The sequence below is a fragment of the Hippichthys cyanospilos genome, chromosome 21 (genome assembly GCF_059441005.1).
Source record: "Hippichthys cyanospilos isolate Australia breed blue-spotted pipefish chromosome 21, RoL_Hcya_1.0, whole genome shotgun sequence".
Lineage (NCBI taxonomy): Eukaryota > Metazoa > Chordata > Actinopteri > Syngnathiformes > Syngnathidae > Hippichthys > Hippichthys cyanospilos.
Window position 1 is genome coordinate 6754564 of NC_142389.1, and position 22097 is coordinate 6776660.

General features: G+C 36.5%; 1 protein-coding gene across 1 annotated transcript in view; it reads right to left on the reverse strand.

The window, feature by feature from the left end:
* Window positions 1-15913, reverse strand: part of crybg2 (crystallin beta-gamma domain containing 2) — a 33278-nt gene extending 17365 nt beyond the window's left edge. Inside the window, exons 1-4 of the mRNA XM_088405589.1 lie at window positions 15729-15913; window positions 9803-9905; window positions 6264-6422; window positions 3608-5874 (exon numbers count right to left, since the gene is read on the reverse strand). Coding sequence (XP_088261715.1) covers window positions 3608-5874; window positions 6264-6422; window positions 9803-9905; window positions 15729-15913 — 2714 coding nt within the window. The remainder of the gene's footprint in view (window positions 1-3607; window positions 5875-6263; window positions 6423-9802; window positions 9906-15728) is intronic.
* Window positions 15914-22097: the final 6184 nt, after the last annotated feature.

A 22097-nucleotide genomic window follows, 5' to 3' on the forward strand; every position in this document is an offset into this window, starting at 1 on the left:
CATTTCGAAGTGAGGCTGGTCCATAACATTGTGTTGGCTATAACCACCACTGATGACTAAAGACAAGAAAAAAAAAATCCACTGGATTGTAAATTGTTGACAGAATTCACACATTTCATCCGTCCAACATAAGCTGCTTTATGACTAGCAGTTGAACCCAAAATCTAGTTAATCAGAGTATGGCATTTTTTAAACGCCCATCAAAGCCTGGGGATGAACCTTACATCTCGTCCAGAATCACCTGGAGGAAGCTGAAATTGTATCCATGGCTTTCACTGTGTAGGAGTACCAATCGCTGCGTATAATTGCTCATTTTGACATCATGACTACACGACAGGAGAAACCTGTGTGGTGTGTTGCTTGGGGCAGGGCACTTTTGTCTTTCAATTAAAATTTGCACAATGAGCAACTTTGTAGCCCCGACTCCCCGTTCATTTGATTTTTTTTTCATCAAACTAACTGTTTTTACAGTTTTAGGTGTTCGTTGTAGATCCCATGCTCTTTCTACGTGGTTGGGCGCTTATGAACTAATTTAAGTGCAAAGTCAAGTATTTGCTGACCTCGTGTGGCATTAAAATACAATACAATTGAAATACACTATCCTTATGTCAGTTACGTGTATGCAGCGGTGAAAAGTTTAAAAAAAACAAAACAGTATCCTCAAGTAAAATTTTCTCTCTCTCTTTTCTGTATCTTAATAGTCAAAATGGATTGAAACCTTTTACTTTTTTTGTTTTTAATCCTTCGATGACAAAACAGAAGAAGTATTATTAACAGATTTGGCAAAAAAAAAAAAAATCCTATCGTTTGTTTTATATAAAATAATTGACCGTTATTCCAAGAGAAAATTGTAGAGAACATGTTGTGCCTTGTGTGAGCCCAAGAAGCACCAGCTAGACCAACAAAAAATATCTGTTTAATCTGTAAAAAACACATGAAATATAACTTGTTAATAGATATAATCCTGAAGTGTTGTCAGTTAAATACTTGGAGCAAAGCTGTGTCACGTGATTTGTTTTCTTCGCACTTTGTTGCCAAGATTATATTAAGTATTGTATTTATGACAGTAAAATGCCATTTTTACATTTTTTTCCACATTTAATATAAATTTCAGTCTCTATTTTTCCCTACAGTCACAACACAAATACCAAATCAATTGATTAGTGTATCTATTTTTATAAAAGTTTTTTTTTGTATTCTACCTAAGTACAGAGTCCATTTGCCATCTTTGCATGTATGTACATATGCTATTATGCTAACGATGCAAAATACCATCTGTGATGTAGAACCGATCAGTATTGTTTAGAGCTTAAAAGTAAATCACAGTAGGTCTCCGAAATATCCTTAACCTATGTTTGATTCCAAAATAATGTGCCTCTCAGTTCAATTCAAAATTAACAGGAAAGAGACATTCACCTATTGACACTACACACCAAACTGGGAATACACCGCTCTATAATGTGTTCACAACGATTTATTTATTAATTTTATATATATGTGTGTGTGTGTGTTATGTTGCAGATGTCCACAAAAATGAAAATTGATGATGATGATATTTTCTGATTTCAATTCCTTTTAAAATAACATACAGTACAATCAGCTCTAACATTTACACAGCACTTACAGCACTTTATATGTTGCCAGTATGAAATCCTACTTTTGGGGTAAAAAAGGAAAAAATAGTTGAAAGTTTAGCCACATTCATGTTTGAAAAGTCTATAGCAACGTGTATCTTAAGAAAACCATAGACCTGAAACTTTCAGAACGTGTTAAATGACCTCTGGTTAGTAAATTCCAATAGTATAGGTAAGGGCATTAAATGAGATTTAAACACTTTAAAATCATGTTGCTAAAATTTGCTATGGCCGAGTCGTGCCCAGACATTAATCATGGATACTATATCAAAAATGCATTTAGCCATATTAAGAAAATAATTGTTGTAACATTTTCATTGCTCAACATAGTTCTGTTTTGATTTTTTTCTCAGTAAATAATATAAGTATTGCAGGACTCACAAGTCACTCCAAATATGCTGCATGGGGGGGGGGGGGGGGGGGGGGGGGGGAGACTGGATTTGCAATGAGGATTATCATCTTCAGGTTTCATATTTCATTCCTCAAATTTGATTTATATTTAATCCCAAGTAAACGAGGATAAAAGCGGAAATGTATATATCCCAGACTAGTTTGTTTATATATATATATATATATATATATATATATATATATATATATATATATATATATATATATATATATATATATATACATACATACATACATACATATATATATATATATATATATATATATATATATATATATATATATATATATATATACATAAATATACATATATATGTGAATAAACAATATATAACAATAATAACATAATAATAGTCGAACGTCAATACAAAAGTTGGTCAATTAAAATAAGTGACAGCTGACATTAAAGCAACTTCATTATGAATGCTTGGGCATCACAGGATGCAGAGTCGTGCCATTACATATACCAATCAAAACTATTTTCCAAAAGTCAATTTAAGGACATGACCATACAATCAGAGCAGTACGTTTCTGCATAGAAAATATTAATGAGAAAGGCCTTTTTCTACACCTTGAACAGTGACTCTTATCTTGTGGGTCATGGGTGAGTTATGAACAGATAAAATAAATTACACGAGTATTTGTCTTTATATTTTTTGTTCTCAAATAGAATGTGGAATATTGGTCAACTGTCAAGAAATTACTCACGTGTATTGTCACTAGTTTCTCTAAACAAAAACAGTGCAGTTAAGCCTTTGGCTAACAGACGACATAGCTAGCAATATGCTTTTGGCCGTGTTAAACTCATTGGAAACTGTGTTTATATTTTCACATTTATCATGCAGTTCCCAGGGTGATGACAGTTAATAACCACTGAACTAGAATAGCTTGAAAAGGGCATCTTGAGCATTTCTAAATTAGCGTGCAAGACATTAACGACTATAAATGACTTGGGACACTTATGTGTAAAAAAAATAAATAAATAAATTAAAAAAAAATAACTCATGTTGGCGAAAGTGGTGGAAAAAGAAACATCTACATTGTTACTTACTACGGCCAATAAACCAGATATTTCCCAGTAGTAAAAATATTTGTCGTACCTTCTGGACTATTACATTGAGTAGCTGTGATTAAAATACCACCTTCTTCAGGATGGATACATTTTAATAGCTATACCGGTTCTAATACTATACAGGACACACGTACACATAATGCAGTTATCCAAGCTTGGGCTTAAACACTATGTTCAAACTCCACGGATTAAAAATGTATATCATTTCTTTTTATGGCAGGAAAAGTTGACACATTAATGGGTCTTATCAAGTAACTAGTCTGTAAGCTGAGAAAGTAGGCCACACATGGCTCGTTTTCTTGACTCGACATGTACAGTATATCCGTTTACCTCAACAGGGGAACACTGCAGACTTTCCCTTAGGCTACATTTTGTCCACCGAAAACCATTTTACATTTATGCGTAGTCGCTTTTCACAGTTTTAACACCATTAACTGCCAAGATGATGACTCAATATTCTTAAGACATCTCCGGGACGAGGACAACTTACCTCTGTTGAAGCTCGGCTTGTATTTCTTGGAGATGCTTCGGTTTCTCAGAGAGTTCCTCTGTAGCGTCTCTATTAAGATGGTGTGTGTCCGCTTTAAGGTCTGACAGCTGAACTGCCACCTGGTCTTGCCGAACGCCGTTTCCTGCGCTCTCAGTAATTGTATCCGCCCACTCACTCTCCTGTGTAACCCTATTGTGTGCACTTGTAGTGGCGTCTGATTCCAGTTCGGCACTTTGCGTGCTTGTGACGACGTCGGTGACAAGAGAGCTCGGCGGAGCGGCATATGTATCGGGGTTTTTATTATACGCACGTTTCTGGCTTTCCTCTATTGCTATGTCGGCCTCAGCATCTTCAATTTCACAAGGGCTTGGATGGTCAATTTCCTGTCTTGTATAGTTCTGACTCAAATATTCAGAACTTTGAATATTTCTGTCTGGTAAACAGTTTATATCCGCGGTTAAGGGTAGTTTCTCTTCTGCTGTTTCAGTGACCTTGACCCAGGTATCATCAACCCCCTCCCCCTGCCTGTTACTGGAGGGTGCAGCAAACTCGCATACCGTCGGTGTTTTCACCTGCGGAACCGGTGTGGCCAGTAACTCCTCTTCTTTTATCTGTGGCAGTACCTGGCTGACAAACTCTTCCAATTTTCCATCTTTAAGAAACTCACTTCTATCATTTAGCGTCAATTGACTTTCTTCTCTATGGCTGCTTGGTAATTTTTCAACCTCTGCGGGACTCACAGAAGTTTCTTCTTCTATCTTGTCCATAATGTATGTTTGCTCATCCAGACTATCCAAGTTGTCCTCCTCCGCGCTGAAATAGATCTCCGTGGTGCTCCCATCATCTGATCCTAAACTTAGGTACACCGGGCTGCATGGCATAGAATATGGGTCTGGGAGTCCAGGAGGAGGAGAAGAAACAAACTCTTTATCTGTATCCATTTTTACTTTAAAATCCAATCCTGTGGTGATTTCATTCGGTTTCGAAGAGGAAAGTCCAAACTCACTACCCTTCTCGTCAGCAACTACCTCTTTCACAAGGATCGCTCTCCGTTTGGAGTCCGTAACCTGAGTCTCTGTCCCTTGGGATGTTATATAGTCAGCAACAGGAGGGGCAGAGGTTGAAGTTTCTGGGAATGAAGTTTCTTCAATAAGATTGACACTGTTTAACGTGATATCTGCATCGGCGTGGACTGAATAAGGACTCTTGTCAAATTCAGAATAAGAATAGGTAGAGGAATGGAGATAGCTGTGGGGGATCTCGGGCTTCATTAGAACCTCAGAGGTTGTAGTAGTAGTATTGTAAAAGCTCTGGTGGGAGGGTAACTGGTTGTAAACACTGAACTCATCATCATTTTTACTGATGAGACCTGATGTTGATAGATGGGAAGGAATAACAGTTTCATTCTGAAAATATGAGGGTTCTGATGTGGTAAAAGTTTTGGTTTCATGTGAGATGTCCACATGACTTGTTGGTAGTGAAGAAAATACTTCAGAGGTGAAACTCTGGGGGAACAATGACTCATACAAAGCTCCATAAACTACATCTTGATTGACACGGGGACTGATTTCGTGATTGCTGACAAACGTTTTGGCGGTAGTCTCCGCAGTTTCAGGATGAGAAAGTAGCACATCTTGCTGGACCTTGGCAGATTCCGTGTAACGAACATGCTCAGAAGCATCAGTATCATTAGAAGGAAAAGAAGGATCACCATTTTGGGATCCGCCGTCAGGTGCGTCTCGTACATTGATTTCACGATAGGAAAGTGGAGGAGTGCTCTGATGTCTGATCAAGATGTCGGCATCCGTGTTGGGTTCCTGGAGAACATTGTGTTCCTCAATGGGACTAACAGACAAATTGCCGTTGACAACTTCATCTGGAAGATGTTCTGAAGCATCCAGCAAAGGAGAATCCGCAGAAGTCATCCACACAGATGCGTGATTGCCTTCAGATTGTTTGACATCCAGAGGAATGTTTTCTTTCTCTTCTGATCCAACAGGAATAACAGCAATTGGTGCGTTTTGATCTTTATCATGCAAATGATGATCTGAGCCATTCGTTAGATGTTCCTTATATCCTGGTTGGGTGGTTTGAGCGATAGGTATCTGCTGTGAGCGAGCCAAGTATGATTGTAATATATTTGAATGCATGGAGGGTGGGGAGGGAATGTCAAATGAATCACTGGTGTCGAGCGCTGGCTGAGATATGCTGAGTATTGCTTTTCTCTTGCCCTGATCATCCACCATCTGATCGAAGTCTGCATGTTTCTACGAAAAGATCACAACATAATCGAGTGAATACCTGTGAACAAAATAACAAAATAAAGGGAAGAGCGGTTCTTCGAGATAAAAAAGAAAAAAAAATGTGTCTATTGTTATGCATAATTTGTATCAAAAGGTCAAAATGTTTTCCCAATTTCAGAGTGTCCACAAAATAATTTGCAACACAAAAATGAAGGACATGATTTGCCATTTGGGTTGCATGCAGCTCGTCTTACATGCAAAGTAAATAAAAAACAAGGCAAACTGATTTTTTTTCCATTCAGTGGAAAAGATAATAAAAAAAGATAATGAAAACATATCACCATTAATCATTAACTACAAATAAACAATGGAACATTTTTCTGAGGAATCGAATGCCACAAAACTAATGTTACCTCATCGTTTTCCTCAATGTCGGCATGATGCAAACCAAAAGTGCTTCTGGATAGATTGTCCTCTTTCTTCTTTTTCCGCTTTTTCAGAAGACTGAAGGAAAATGTAGCAAATTTGTTGGGTTTATGGAGATCTGTCTCAGAGTAGCTCAATTCTTGGGCCTGGGGAGCCGAAGCAAACAGAATACATGAATAGCAAATGCTTGTAGTATAGATGAATATCCTTACCAATCCCCTTATCTTTTGTGTGTGTGTGTTTTTTTTTTTTTTTTTATTATTATTCAATCTAGCAGTCAATCTCTCATCATGTCACTACAGAAAACTGAACAAAATTTCATAACTGGTTCATCTGGATTAACAGGCCTATTTACATAGCAAGGATTTAAATAAATTATTTGTTGAGTTGGAATTTTTGTCTTTTACACCTTAGGTAAATAAAACGGAATCCATAATCATAACACAATTAAACAATCACATTCAATTGCTATCTAAGATGCTAAAAAAGTCCTCGTCATTTACCCTATCATTGTATAAAAGTCTCTGCTGGTTCCAAGGAATATGAGTACGCGCCATATGGTGCATTCAAATGCAGTCAGGCATTTCAAACACAGACAGAAATAAAATGTCATTGATGCCTTCAACATTAATAACCGTAACAACAATAATGCAAAAATAAGTCATTGAGAAGGTGTTGATTGAAAAGCCTCAAACAGTTCTTCTTCAGAAGGAATGCCTAAATATAAGAACTAAAGCTATAAGCACAGCTAAGAGTTCTTAATCGACTCTAGACAGGAAAACAAGCTGACACCCTGTCTTCATTCCAAGCATTACAACTGCTCCACCCTGAACAAAGATTAAAAGGACATGATCTGCTAAAACAAAACCAAGTTCACTTTAAGAAGCAGCTTGTTAATACACTGTATGTATTGTATACATGCAAACTCTTACACTTTTACAACCTAGTAGAACCACTGGCTGAGTCGTGCTTTAATTATTTTAATTAGTCAAACAATAAATCATCATTTTCGAGCTGGGAAGGGAAAAAAGCAACAGTGCGATGCAGCGAGTTTCCTTGAATTGTTGAATTGATTTGGAAAAGTGTCAGGAATAATTCTATTGAAATCCAAATTTGGATGTGATAAGTGACGTAAGACTGTTGACTGTGAATGTTTTGTTGATGACAATAAACCCGTGTGCAAGAATCTCAACTGGGCGGGGCTACTGAAATTCTTCTTTCTGTGATGGATGGTTTGTAAAGTGAAATGAGAAGCAAAAACAACAAGCAAATGGACCTGTGAGTTGAGATGCAAAAAAATGCTGATCACAAACAACTCACAGCTGTTTCATATTCAAACCCAAACCAATGAGCCTCAAGTCCAAGTACTATAATATTTGTATGACTGGTGAGCTGAAATGCAATTTCGATGTCACACTAATGTTTGTTTTTGTTTTAGCAAATGAAAAAGTGTACCTGAGGATGTTAAGAGGAAATAAGAATCACAGATACAATGAGTCAGGGAAAAACCGGTTCACAATTTTCACAAATATGTCACGTGACAAATTACCTTTATTATTATTATTATTATTATTTTGCAACTGAAGACGTTGCAATTTTGCCCGCTGGATGAGTTGGCCTTTAAGCATGAATGCTTAGTAGAGCACTTGCGCTCTCTTTTGGAGAAAAAGGTAAACACACTATGTTTATTATTAATCATTCATTTTTTTGCTATACAAATTGGTGCCATCTAGAGAAACGCGGGTCAATGTATTTTAAGAGGCGGGTTAAGAATGTTTTTTTTTTCTTTTTTTTAAAGTTACGTGAGCTGTAAAAATGTCAAGCATACAGTAATTTGATATTGATTTTAAAAACTGTGATATTTCAAAAGGATATTCCAGAAGTCTTGGGGGCAATTTCTGTCTTCTTATCTACTGAACTATGAGCCGTGATTGGTGACCACCCGGCCTTGAGCACATGTGATACCATTTTCAGTTGACAGCAAGTGGAAATATGTATTTTTGGTGGCTACAGCCAAACTGGCAGGGTTTTTACTGACTGGATATGGATTTCCCATCTCTGACAGACACTAAAGGGAGTATGTGTAATTTTATTACGGTAAATGCAGCAATAAACACTCCTCCTCCTGCTGTCCGTAGTTAGAACAGACATGGCGACCTCCGGAGAGGTGCCACCCCATATGTAATTTAATTTAATGATAACTACACCCACGGTTATATTTAAAACATACTGTTGGTCATTAAGAAAACATTTATTTGCAAGTTTATTAAATATATAATAACTTAACTTTCGATTTAAGAAGGAAATGAGTGAATTTAGCATCATTTTGTGATGAATTTTATGAAATTAAAAAAAAAACTATACATTTCAATGGCAAGCAAAAAAAAAAATGCTTTCACATCAATGTAGTTTTTTCTGGCAATTTCTTATTATATTAGACAGGTCGTGCCAGGCCTAACAGGAAGCTGATCAGTTTGCTAAGGATACCCAAAGGAGAAGAACTGTAGTAGTGTGCAAAATGCGATGTCTTTGAGACACCATAATGTGAGTATACTGCAGTGGTTGTATTCTCTTAATTCACCACTAGATGGCATTCAATTCTACACACTGTCACTTAGTAATGTTCACCATTATGGCCGAGAAAAAGAACCAGCCAAACCAAATTGCTCTGCGTTTTGTCCTCAAAATACTTCTCGCATGTAAAATAAAAATGAAATGCTGATCGGAATTTCTTCAAGATGCTTACCACTTAAAAACAGCCTCCATATACACCTACTATAAATCTCTAATTATAGTAGGTTTGCACCCACATGTAAGTTTAAAACAAGTTCTCCACCTGGCAATCAGCCATGCATTTGTACCGTAAAGCATGCAGCAGCAACGCCAATATAACTTTATGATACGGTTTGACTAAAAACAGCCTCAGAGAGAGAGGAGAGAGAACATGTTTTGCATAACAAGAACTTCCTGATTCTTAGCAGGATTAAAAAGTCATCAAGTGGCATATACTCATGTTCATTCAGTGTTTTGTCACTTCATTTAGGAAATCCAGTTCAAAGATGTGCCGCTTAGTACGAAGTTAGGACTGTAAATGGCTGAAACGATAAATCGGGTCACTCAAATGATTTGATAGCAATCAATGCCCTTGTAGGCATTATACATTGATAGCTTATCAGCTACCGTATGCAACATAACACAGTGTAACGCCAATAAATCAATAACCATTGTCTGATAACGACAAAACAAGATAACGCACACTATGTTTACATTTATTTTCTTTCCTTTACGGTACACCCTAAAATATCCGATTTGATTACTGTGGCTCTTTGACTAAATGATGCCAAAGATAAAATATAATAGGAATTATTACAGCTTTTACCAATGGAAATGAACATCTTCAAGGCTGAAGCAAAGAAGTCAACAGGCTCAAATAATCTCAAATTGTATTAGGCAAGGCAGGCAATAAATGAACCTGGACAGATACAATACAGTAATCATGGACAATGACTTCGCCGACTTCACTGACCTTTGACCTAGGCGCGGTGGCATATATCGATGAATTTGTCTTGTCCAAAACATTGGCAGCCCAAGCGTGTCCATCCACTGGAGTGGCAATAGATTCAGAAGGACTGAGGATCAAATAGAGACACAAATTAAGTCATAAATCGACATCATTCAATCATCAATATGCAGAATAACTGAGGTTCTTCTAAGATGTTTTTAGTTGCACCATTTAAGTGATTTTTTACTGCGGGGGGCATTTGGACCAAAATTAGAGGATACCATAGGACTTCAGATGTAGTTGTCCTGTGTCAAGGTCTTTTTTTAAGCCAGCAATGAATCACTTTGTGGAGAATGTTGATCAGAACCGGCTAAACAGAGATTGACGTTGTGTTTCTTGGAACAGCATTCCATATAATGTTAGTGTGACTTTTGCAGCGGAGGAGGTATCAATTGCCATTAGGCTAATGTTGATTAACAAAATGAAAACATGAAAACCTGTCATGCAATCTTAAATTAGATTACGCTTAAAATAACATGATCATTTTAGCCAATTTGCTGTTTTTTGATAAAATCTTAAATATAGGAGCTGTATCTTAAATTGGCACATCCGAACCTTAAAATGAGTCAGGAGTCATCAGACATGAATACAGTAATCATAAGCTGTCAACATATCACCTCAATGGTACAATCGACACTTGATACACTCTTCTGCTTTGTGCAACTGGAAGGTCCAGGAAGCAACATTCCAAACTGACATCACGGAGAGAAGTCAAATTTATAGACTTGTGGATCCAAGCCAATTGAAACACACTTGAGCGGCTTTTTATTCTGGCACTCAAGTTTTGAACAGCTGTTTCGGACACTTCTAAGAGCAGAGTGCGCAATTCAATGAGATCCAATACAAGAGCTACTGCAAAAATCTAGTTTCGAAAACGGCACTCACCACAGTATTAAGATGTTAGCAGTTAGTTTCCTGACAAACCGCCTTCATAATGCAGCACTTTGCAGCAATATTATCGCACATATGGAGCAATTCATATATATACATATATATATATATATATATATATATATATATATATATATATATATATATATATATATACTGTATATAAAAGAGATTGACATTATTAGTAGTAGAGGAGGCTGATAACCAATATTTGGAGCCGATATTAATTTGCAGTAAAAAGAGTAGAGTTTGGCGTAAAACATTAAATAATGCAAGGACTTAATTTCATTGAAATGCCTAAAGCATGCTTATTGAACCACTCACATGGAAAATAGTAAGAGCTCAAACCTTGAAACCGAAATGCGTCATCGGCAAAACGAGGAAAATATATCTTAATATCTACACTCATGTTTGAAATATAATAAAATGAAACTCAGGGCATTCCTGCCTGATAATTCACGGCGTTAGAGAACATGCTGTTCAATAAGCGTGCCCGTCTGCAAAGCAGGAAACGAAAATGCGTGAATGAAGTATCTTTATTGGCAAAACCTTCCTTTAGGCAAACAAAACAATAATCATCCATCAAAACACAACAATATAGAAACTAATTTCTTAGCTTTCTTTGAAACAAAAACATCCCGTTGAATCAGCCTTTAAGGCAACACATTTACATTGATTTCTTCATATCGGCCAGTCGGATTAAAAAAAAAAAAAAAAGGGCAATATGTCAGATATTGGTCCCGATAATTGGCCCGGCTGATAATCAGTCGATCTCTAATATATATGTATATATACATCCCTCATAGACGAAGCATTCGTCTGTCTTTCAGTAATGAAATTTGCCCATCCCAGCATCAGATTGTGTAATTGTAAAAAATTCCATATCCGCTGGGTGTACACGTACTTGGCAACCACAAACATAAGAACACATCCATACAAGGCGGCCATTGTTTCGCTTATAACAATCCATCAACATCCATTCTATTCTTTAAATCCCTATCCATCAGTCAGAAGCACGTGAGAGAGACATTTTTTGGCCGGGCCTGATGTTTATGTTTCCAGTATACAATTGTGTCTTCAATGGGTCTTATTGTGGAGTGTAGTATGACTTTAAGGGATGTTTTCAGAGAGATGTAAATTATACAGTATGTTGCTGACCTTGCTGATTTGCTACTGAAAATGAATGGAATATACTAAGGTTGACATGGACATTCTGTTCAGGACAGCTCCAAACCCCTACGGGTGTTTTGGGTGTGTTTCAACTGTGCTTGAAAGGGGAACTTGAGTGTGTGACACTTTAACATCCCTGGGAACTGTCAGATGCAAAACGAAAATATTTATTGTCAGGACACCCAAAGCCTCATGCCTTTGAAAGATTAGACAGAATAATTATAACTCAGAATAATTAAAAAAAAAGTAATTTTAAAATTCAATTTATCCATCAAGTGAACCAAAAAAAAAACAAAGTAACCACTGGATAAAAATATAAACTGCTTCCTCAAGTCATTCTGCTAATAACAATATATTTACCTCGTATTATTTTTAACTGAATATTACTATTTTCAGACTGCAACTGCGTGGTTAACCTTTGCCCTACTTTTAAAGCGCATGGCTCTTGAGCAAACTTATCATTTATTGGTCTTTTCACTATGCAAACACACACTGTCACTCGATGTGGTCTGTTAACCACACAATGAAAAAACACTGTGGCATTGTTTTTGCTATTCCACCATTTTGAACATGCATTTGCAACACCTTCCAACTGCACACAACGCAGTGTCCTCAATAATTTAAAAAGAGCACTGGATAAACATCAATGATAGTCTTAATATTGAATATAAAATTTAAATACTGTAAAACACAGCTTGGTTTGGACTTGACATACTACACGTCCAACAACTCATTCAAATGTAATGGTAGTTTGCCCAATCCGTCTAATAATCAAGTTACAGTCAAAACGTGCAAATACCAGCTCTACATTATGCAAATTTTCCCAATTTGTATAATGTATTTACATATCAGTGAAGATATACTCAAATGTTGTTTCTGACCCTGACAGGCTGAACCTTCCTCCAGTAAAATGTCATACAACTTAGCACACATCAGTTGATTATGAAATGTTTCACAAAGTAGCACTGGGAAAAGTTCAAGGCGGTCTCAGGTCACTTTTACTCCATTTATCTGGATATGCAAATCTATTTAAATTTTCCACGGTAGTTTACCAAAAAATTTATTAGTCGAGAAACTAGACTGTTATTTTGCAGCTGAAATACTGTATTATGATATCAAGATATCTTACAATAAAATAGACCATTAAAATATTCTGTGAAATGAAAGTTTATTGCATTGGTCTTAGGAGTTGGCGACACCAAAAAAAAAAAAAAAAAGATTAAATTCATAGATGCAACAATTCATTAAGTAACACAGCAAAATCTCTAAGATGAGAAACAATATAATACTTCTGCTTTCCAAATCCAATATTGCCCAGTTTTTGTTTTGGACTTTATCTTGGCCAGCTCCACGTGCTATTATTGTCTTTAATGAAAACTGGTGAACAACTAAATCACTAGCGTATTTGTCCGAGTACAAGTAGAGTTTTTTTCCCTCGTTTTGTATGTATTGTATGAATCGTCATGTATTATGAAAAGGAAAAGACGGCTCGACTTGCTGGACTTGTCTCCTTTGGCCCTTTGACGCGTCCTTGAACAAGCCGGGCATGGATGTTGGCAGGTGGAAAGGAAAAACAATGAGAGCAACGTTCTATGCTCTGATCCCACATCAATGGTCACTTGGGTAAAGAACATCCCAAATAAGATGATCAGCAAATCATCTTTGAAGAGTTCCATTTAAAACAAATTAGATGGGTCAGAAGATGACTACCCATGGAAACCTATCAAGGATATTTGCGCAAATGATGATCAGGAAGGAGAAGACATCCAAGAGTTAAATGGGAGCAGCTATCTGGTGTGTCAGATAGTGATGATGACCTCTGGGCCTTTGACAGCTTCATATTCAGCATATATAACACATTGAATCATTTTCAGTTCGTGTCTCCACAAACATTGCCTCGCACTTGTTTCTGCGCAACCCATGATCGCAACAGTATGTTATTCAATATTCGATGAAGAACTGCGTCTAAAAATACCGCAATTTTGTAATATTAATAACACACACCTTCTGTTTTAATTGGACAGCCATGATTTATGTAGCCACTAAAGTCAGGGGTAGGCTTATACTCACGTTTTTGTAAAATCCACCCAAATTGTAAAGTAAAAAATTGGCAGGTTAAAAAAAAGGGGGGGGGCAACTTATGAGTGAGGTCAACTTGTACTCAGAGAAATACGGTAATTGTTTTTAAGCAGACAAATAGCTATTCGGCTTGTTATAAATTTTTACACTTTACAATCATTGAATTTAACTATTTTTGTCACTCTATTTTAAAGAAAATAACCTCCCTTCTTTTTTTTTTGGGGGGGGGGGTGTTCTTCCTTGTAGGTATAGGTTATGGAAAAGGACCCCCCCCCCCAAAAAAAAATACGACGCAGTAAGTATACCATGAAGTACAGTTGAGGGAAGGAAAAAAAAATGGCAGTGGCATAAAAATATTATTCTATCACCATACCTATAGAAAAGCATTGCGTGTTTTTCAACAGGTGGAGCAGTGCTAAGTTCTGGTGTAAGGAATTATGAATAGTTTCACATACTTGTCAGTGATCCCACAAAACTTTCATTATTCTGCTAGAAAGCAAAAGAATGTTAGGAAAAGCCATCTAGAACATCTGAACTTTACTGGAGTTAAACAAACACTTAAAATGGTGGTGGTTGTTTGCTAACTCCCATTTAACATAATTTTGAATATGATTAGTAAATTCTGAACACAGCTACAGAACATCCCTGAGAGGGTGTGCACACTTGTGTAATCACATTACCTCATTTGTTTATCTTTTGCTTCTCTTGTAAAATATTCAAATTTTTTTCATTTGAGTTTTACATATTATGAGTCACGCTGGGACACATTCTGAAATTATTCTAGTCTTTTTTTTTTTAAATCACATAAACCAAGGATGTGTTTACATCCACTGTATGTAGTTAGTATTTAAAATGTGTTTTCGTATTTCTCTTCTTTAACATGATCCACTTTATAGTATTATGTTTAATTAATTTTTGCATATTTGTATATTTTTACATAGTGCCTCGGTCTCTGTACAACATATGTCAAATTTTTTACATGAATATTGACCTCCTTAAATAGAGAACAAGGACTAAAAAAATTATTTATCATCTTGTAATATCAAGACAAAATCAAAACGTCCAATTTTATCAAAACCTCAATTGTTTACATATACTGTATCCATCGCAAGGGGTGGCCATTTTGCCATTTGCTGTCGATGAAAAATGACGTCACCGTTGATCAGTTCGGGTAAAGACCAACCACAACTCAGTTTGTGAAAGTCACATGACCAAACAACAAGTGAGCCGTGATTGCCTGTGACGTTATTTTCAGTTACAGCAAATGGTAAAATGGCGACCCCCCCTGAGATGAAATGAACAGGTGGATTTTGCTGATTAATTAATGTTCCACAAATGAAATATTAATAAGAAAACCATGCTGAATACCATGCGGTGGTTTATAGGAAAAAATATATGTTTTATTTTTACTTTAAAATGTCAATTTATTATTATACACTTGCATTCTTGAACAAACGTTTCAGTGATTGACTTTCACGTTCAATGTTGTCAAAGAAACCACCTAAGACATCGCAAATTTCGATTGATCAGTCCTCGTTTCAAAGTTTCAAACTCAAATGGAGAATCCACATTAAAACCTGATGATGGAGGTGATTATGTATATTATAAAGTACATGCATGTGCTCCATGCAAACTTAAAAGTTTAAGAATAACATTTGTCCAAAAAATGAGGAAACACAGCTGTTCCTAATGCATTGACCGACGACGAGCTCAACCAAAACGAACCTTGATAACACTTAGCAGAGTTTACCTGAACACCTGCTGCTTGTGGGACGAGGGGCTGCTCTTCGACTTTATCTTCAACTTTGGCAACTTGAGCCTCTTTTTCTCGTCCGTTTTTTTCTCCTCGCTCCTCACCGGCGTCTCGTCCAGGTTGGGTTCACTCCTGGAGAACAACTTTTTCAAAGACTTCTTAGTGAACGTCTTCTTGGCCATCTCCACGTTGAGGAGGGTCGAGCAGCTCCGTGGATGAGAAGCTCGCAGTAAATCCAATTACATAAATGGTGCGCGCCTCGGAGACGCCTGCAGGATGATACTTTGTTGTCAGGTTATTGTCTGCTGACAATTTCTCTTAATGCAGCCTCTCGTGGAGAACTGGCGCGAGTGGTTTCACACCCACAGGTTGCAGACACGCCCACTATTACTATTGGCCCACGCAAACAGGATCTGAGCTGTGTTTGATGTTTATTTATTTATTCATTTATTTATTTATTCATTTATTTATTTTAAACTCCGAACGATTTTTGGCAGACAAAATCGGCCACTTCACGTTTGTCTTAGTGTCAAATACTTGAACTGGTTTTGCAAAGCAATTCCCATATCCTGTACCGCCTTTGGCCGAATTCTGCAACGGGACATTAATCAAAAGTCACCGGGAACATTCGCCATTTAGCACATTTTGTCACCTGTTACCTTTGTTGAAAAAAAAAAAACAAAAAAAAAAACGAAATTGTGTCTTTTTTTTCCAGCGTCAGATTCGGGGAACCATTTTGAGTATTATCTAAAAGAATTGTATGGTGATTTTAAAATAATAATGTACAACAATAATGTAGTCAGTTGAATCAGTATCGCGTCTGCCAGTTTTTTATTTTTTTTTAAATATACTCACTACTTGCATGACACTATTAAGTCGGAACCACTTGTGATATTTTTTTTAATTCAAGGCCCCGGCAACATTGTGCATGGGATGTTTTTACCACAACATTGTGCATGGGATGTTTTTACCAGAGAATGTCATTGTTATTCAATGAAGTTCCACAATTAACCGCTAGATGTCGCCAGCTTTCTATCGCGGCACAAATAATCATTGGCCTGCGAGTGTCCTTTTCTGACACTGAGTGACGCTATTATCATCGTTTAAAGTCTTTTTCAAATGATCTGTAGCAGTATTGGCACAACAGAAGATAAAGAGCCAGCGCAAAACATTCAAATAGATATGTAATACTGTCCGTAAACAATTTTTGAATATGATAGTATCAATTAAAAAATATTGGAATTATTGGAAGGGTAATTAAGATAAAAAAAAAATAGAGGGTGCAGTAGACAAAAAAAAAAAAAAACCAAAAAACAAAAAACAAAAAACAAAGCTTCTTAGCTGTTTTCTAAACAATTTCCAATTTGGGTTGTAACCTTTGTGCACTTCACTTACATTTAATATTTTAATGAGGGCAGTGATCTTTTTTTTTAATAGGAACACTAGAGTAATTTACAAAACATTGACACAACAGGTGAGTGAATCATATCAAAAGAAAATGTGACATTATATTGTATTGTGTGCATTGAATTTGTTTGATAGTTTTTCACATTTTTCACTTTCATTTCTGTTTGCCCATATTAATCAATTGGCCAAATACTGACCTACAATAGACTTGGAAATGAACATGACCTTTTTCACCTTTTTAATAAGCGGTTATAGAAAATGGGTGGCTGGATTTTCACACCTTATCCTAACACTTTCACCTTTGGACCTATTTAGCAGGTTGCCCCGACTAACTTGTGTTTTTATTTAACGGGCACACCTTCAGCTGTCCTTACAGCACAGCCTTTCACTCTGCTGGCTACCAAACAACAGCAAATGAAAGTGAAGTATGACTCACACACTGTAAGAGATCTTTTTTAGATGGACTCTGTACACACTGTGAAATCACTTTGCCACATGGCACAGGGTGTTTTGATTTTGTGCGTGATAACATTAAATCTCATCACAGAACATTATGTAGAGTTAGGTACAGTATGTACATTGGGATTGATAATGGACTTTTCCTTATGTTTGAGTATGGACCTTTTAATGCGGGGTGCCATATGTATGGATAAAGTATGGAATTGAGACTGTTCCCAATAATGCGGTAAACATACAAGTAGCTTATGCTTAAATAACAATGCTAATGTAAATGTTAGCTATCAGAAATGTGCGTGCTCGCAATCAACAGCCATCAGCTTGATATTTCATGGTTGCATACCAGCACAACTAGTCACTCAAAAGTATGATATTGTTTAAACACAATGTTTTTCTTTCACACAACCAATGGAAACAGAAACGTAATTCAGGAGACCAGAACTTCAGGGTGTGATGGTCCTCCAGTTGTCTGATATTACTCAAAACAAACCGCTTTTGTTTACATAGCGCTGCCATAATCAATAAAAAGGGAACGTTCATAAGTGCTGCTTTAAGTGAACTAACCATGCTTTTGCTCCACAGAGATAATGAGAGGAGAAAGCAGGTGAGACAATTAATCCTCAGACACTTGGAAGAATGATGATTTCAATAGCCAAAAACAACACAGGCGCGCCATGTAAAGGGCTTTAAAATAAAATACCTTAAGCCTGAACAAATAAGAGTTATCAATCTGGCAAACGTGGACTGTCTGCCAGTCCAAGCTACCCTTTTATTTTACACATTTGTTTTTTTTTGTCAACATAAGGTTGTTTTGATATCAGTGACACCGTTGCTATGGAAATGTATTGTATGTGTCACCTTTTATAATAATGGTCATGTTGTTGTCACCTTTTGTCATTTTGATATATTTAGCTTGTCAAACTTGTCCTGCCCTTACTGTTGTAGTTTGTTCCTTGAGTTCTAATTCGCCACAAATTCACTAAGACTACAATACATACTAATCTCCTGAGATATCAAACACATTAATTTGCGTCCATTCTGTCTCAGCAAGACAGCAAAGTTAATTGCATCCCTCCCAGACACATGACATCATTGAAAGGCCAGGATGTGCTCTGCTAAACACACGGAGACTCAATAAGGTAGCTTGAATAAGTCAAAACATAGAAACCGAAAAAACAAATGTTCCCTGCAACGAAATCAAATAAATAGTGTGAGTGTCAGGTAGGCATGGGCCGATAACCGCAAAACATTGCGATCTTGAAAGTCACAGTTATTTAAAACAGTCCAAATCTGACCAAACCGGTAAGTCCCCCCCCCCCCCCCCCCCCCCCGAAACGTCATTTGCTCTAAGGGGCAATTTGCACCCAATAGCGGCAGTCACCTCTTGATGTGACTCATACTCTTTGGCTACCGCAGCCAATCACATCCACTTCCTGGTTTGCCGACTTTGGTACCACTGTAAGTTAGCTACTGCAGCTAACTACCACAGCTAGCATGGCAAACATGTTTATGCTACATTCATGGAGCATTTTATGTGATTTTATGTATATTGTGAGGGGTAGGACATGAGCAGCAGTATATTCAGCTAAAGTGGGGTCAAGAAGGTGAACTTTGTTGACAGGAAATGACAAAATCCAAATTGTACTGTTAATACACACAGTAGTTGAATGATTGATTTGAAATAAACTTCAAATCAATCATTTTTCAAAATATTGTGCATATATATCTAAATGCCATTATATTTATTTTGTTTAAAAGTAAAATTTTACATGTCTACCGAGACTAAAACCAATCATTGAGTTTCTGTGAGACTTGTATGTACCGGTAATTGAAATTCTTTAATAAGAAAAAACAAACACACACACACACTTTAAACCAGAAAGTTTTTACACAGCGGATGTGTGAGAAATCATTATTCATGAGTCAAGAGGATATGTCTTTTAAAGAACATGCACAGCCAGTCCTCCTTCAAGTATTTCCAGTTGGTCCAAAATGCTGCTACAATTCGGGGATCCCTTCACTGCCCCACTGCATATTTTTGTTCATTTTAAGATATTTTTCAGTGTGTTTTAAATCGACCTTTCCCCCTTGCCACTCCCACTCCTCCCTCTAAGTATTAGACGAACTCCCTCTCCATTTGTTTTTAGCTTGTCTTGAAACACATAATATATGAGTTTTGACATTCATGAGAGGGCATTTTAGTGTTTTATATTTTGAACCGTTTTCATTTTTTGAATGTATTGTTTTAGCTGTATTTGTTATCGTATGATTCACTTTGTGGACAGCATTGGTTGTTTTGAATTTAAACTGTTCTTTGCACGTGAACGGGGAAATGATTGCAAAACTACTGGTACTCTACTACCAACGCTCTTCTTTCGTTTTTCTTCCCCTTCCCCCGGTATCTTTATAGTACGCTGAATCACCCGAGCCTTGTCATCATTTCGAAGAACAGTATATTTCATTTGAAGCCGACGCGCACAAGTGATGTGTCTGAACAGGTCTTGTAAATTTCCTTTAATGGCCATGACTCTCTGAAATGTCCATAATTGGCCAAGCTGTTTTAGTCCAAAACTGTTTCACTATGATTGTTACCATTCGGCAGACACACCTGATGAATAAATAGGTTGAGTGCCTTTTTATTTAAGACAAACTGCATAATTGCTTATGAAATTTCATCCAAAACATTTCTTTCATGTTTTTATTTACTTACTATGCATTTATTTATTAATTCATTTTCTTTTTGATGTTGGGTGACGAGTGTTTCAAAGGCTTTCGGTTTGAATCTCAGCTTCTGCATGCATACAAGTGTTTTCATAAAACGTGATTCATGGCATATCTGGATTCTCTAAATTGTTCTTTGGTCTCAATTATTGTTTGTCTTTGTTGCTCTTTTCTGGCAACCGGGGTGTACCATATCATGTAAACTATAATGAGATTAAAAGGTACAGAAAATAAAGGGCTAGATGGATGTTGTGCTGTATTAAACATCCCAGCTATTAAAAAAAAAATCAAAAAACAAAAAAAAAACTGAAATAATGTACTGTATTATTATTATTATTATTATTATTATTATTATTATTATTATTATTATTATCACATTTATCAGTCTTGCCATTCAATTCCTTTGACATTTTATGACCAATTCATAGCATTCTTTTCCAACATGTTCCAAAAGTTCTCTCTTCCTGGGCTAATATTTTTCAGTTTTCCCAAAAGTCAACATTTTTCGCCCTAATTGTCTCAATTCATTCCCAAAAACTGGTTCCCATTCAAAATTAAAAATCTTCAGCTCTTTAGAGAACAACAGCATCACCAAATTTGATTGATTGATTGATTTAACGACAGGAAGACCCACACGGGCACAGGGAGGACATGCAAACTCCACACAGAAAGGCTGAGCCACCGTGCCGCTCCTTCAAAATCATTCTATTATATTTCACGATTCCAAAGCATTCCACATCATTCTATAATTCATGCAAAGTCTACAGAAACTGATCTCTGGAAAAACAATAATTAGAACACAATTATTATTATTACATGTGTGTTACTGTGTATGCAGTGACTGTATGCTGCTAACGGACTTACAGTCATATATTTTCGGCCTGCTAGAGTATACCAAACTGATCACCTGTCACAAAAGAAACAAACAACTAGCAACTTATAACCAACCAAATTGTTCATTATGACAATAGGATATTAATTTATCTTATTTTAAGGTCATTCATACTCTTGGATTGCAACTATCTACTGTATATTGTTCTATTGTCAGCCACATGGACTTTCCTTTTTTTTCAGCTTGTCCAGCTATTTCCTCTTCTTTATTTTACAGATCAGGTGAAAAATTCAAGACCATGTTCGCTTTTTGTATAGTATGACGCAAACCGTGTATCACTTCCTTATGGCGAGTGTTTGGTATTGCATTCCACATGACAGCTCAGCAGAAGCAACATTTCCTGTCATTGTTGCTATATGACCGCAGGTATATGAGTTTTGAGGATGTTTTACTCGCCGTTTCTGCGTGGGAGATCCCACGCAGAGTAAGAGGAAATACGTCTTTTTTTTGGGGGGGGGGGGGGGGGGGGGGGTTAAAGGCATGTCATCAAACACAAAACCGAAACAGACTCATCAACTATCAGAGAGAATTACTGGAAAGATCAAATTTTGATTTGGTGATGCAACCTTTGACTCATGCACAGAAAAATCAAACAAAACAAAAAACAAAACAGAGAAAAATCGCTTCACAAATTACCATAACTGTTGGACAATCTGCTCCTCTTGGTGACTCAGATCACTTGCGTAAACACGGCATAGTAACGCTATTAAACAAATATTACAACTGGATACCATAAATCCACACACCTTTACGTTATAAATCAAATAAATACTATCAAATTTGTTCTTGTACTTTCTTATAATTATAATGCTTCCATCAAAAATCTGAACTCAATTGAAAAAAACTCTAGGATTGCATTATTTTTATATTTCTCTCACCACCATAACTGG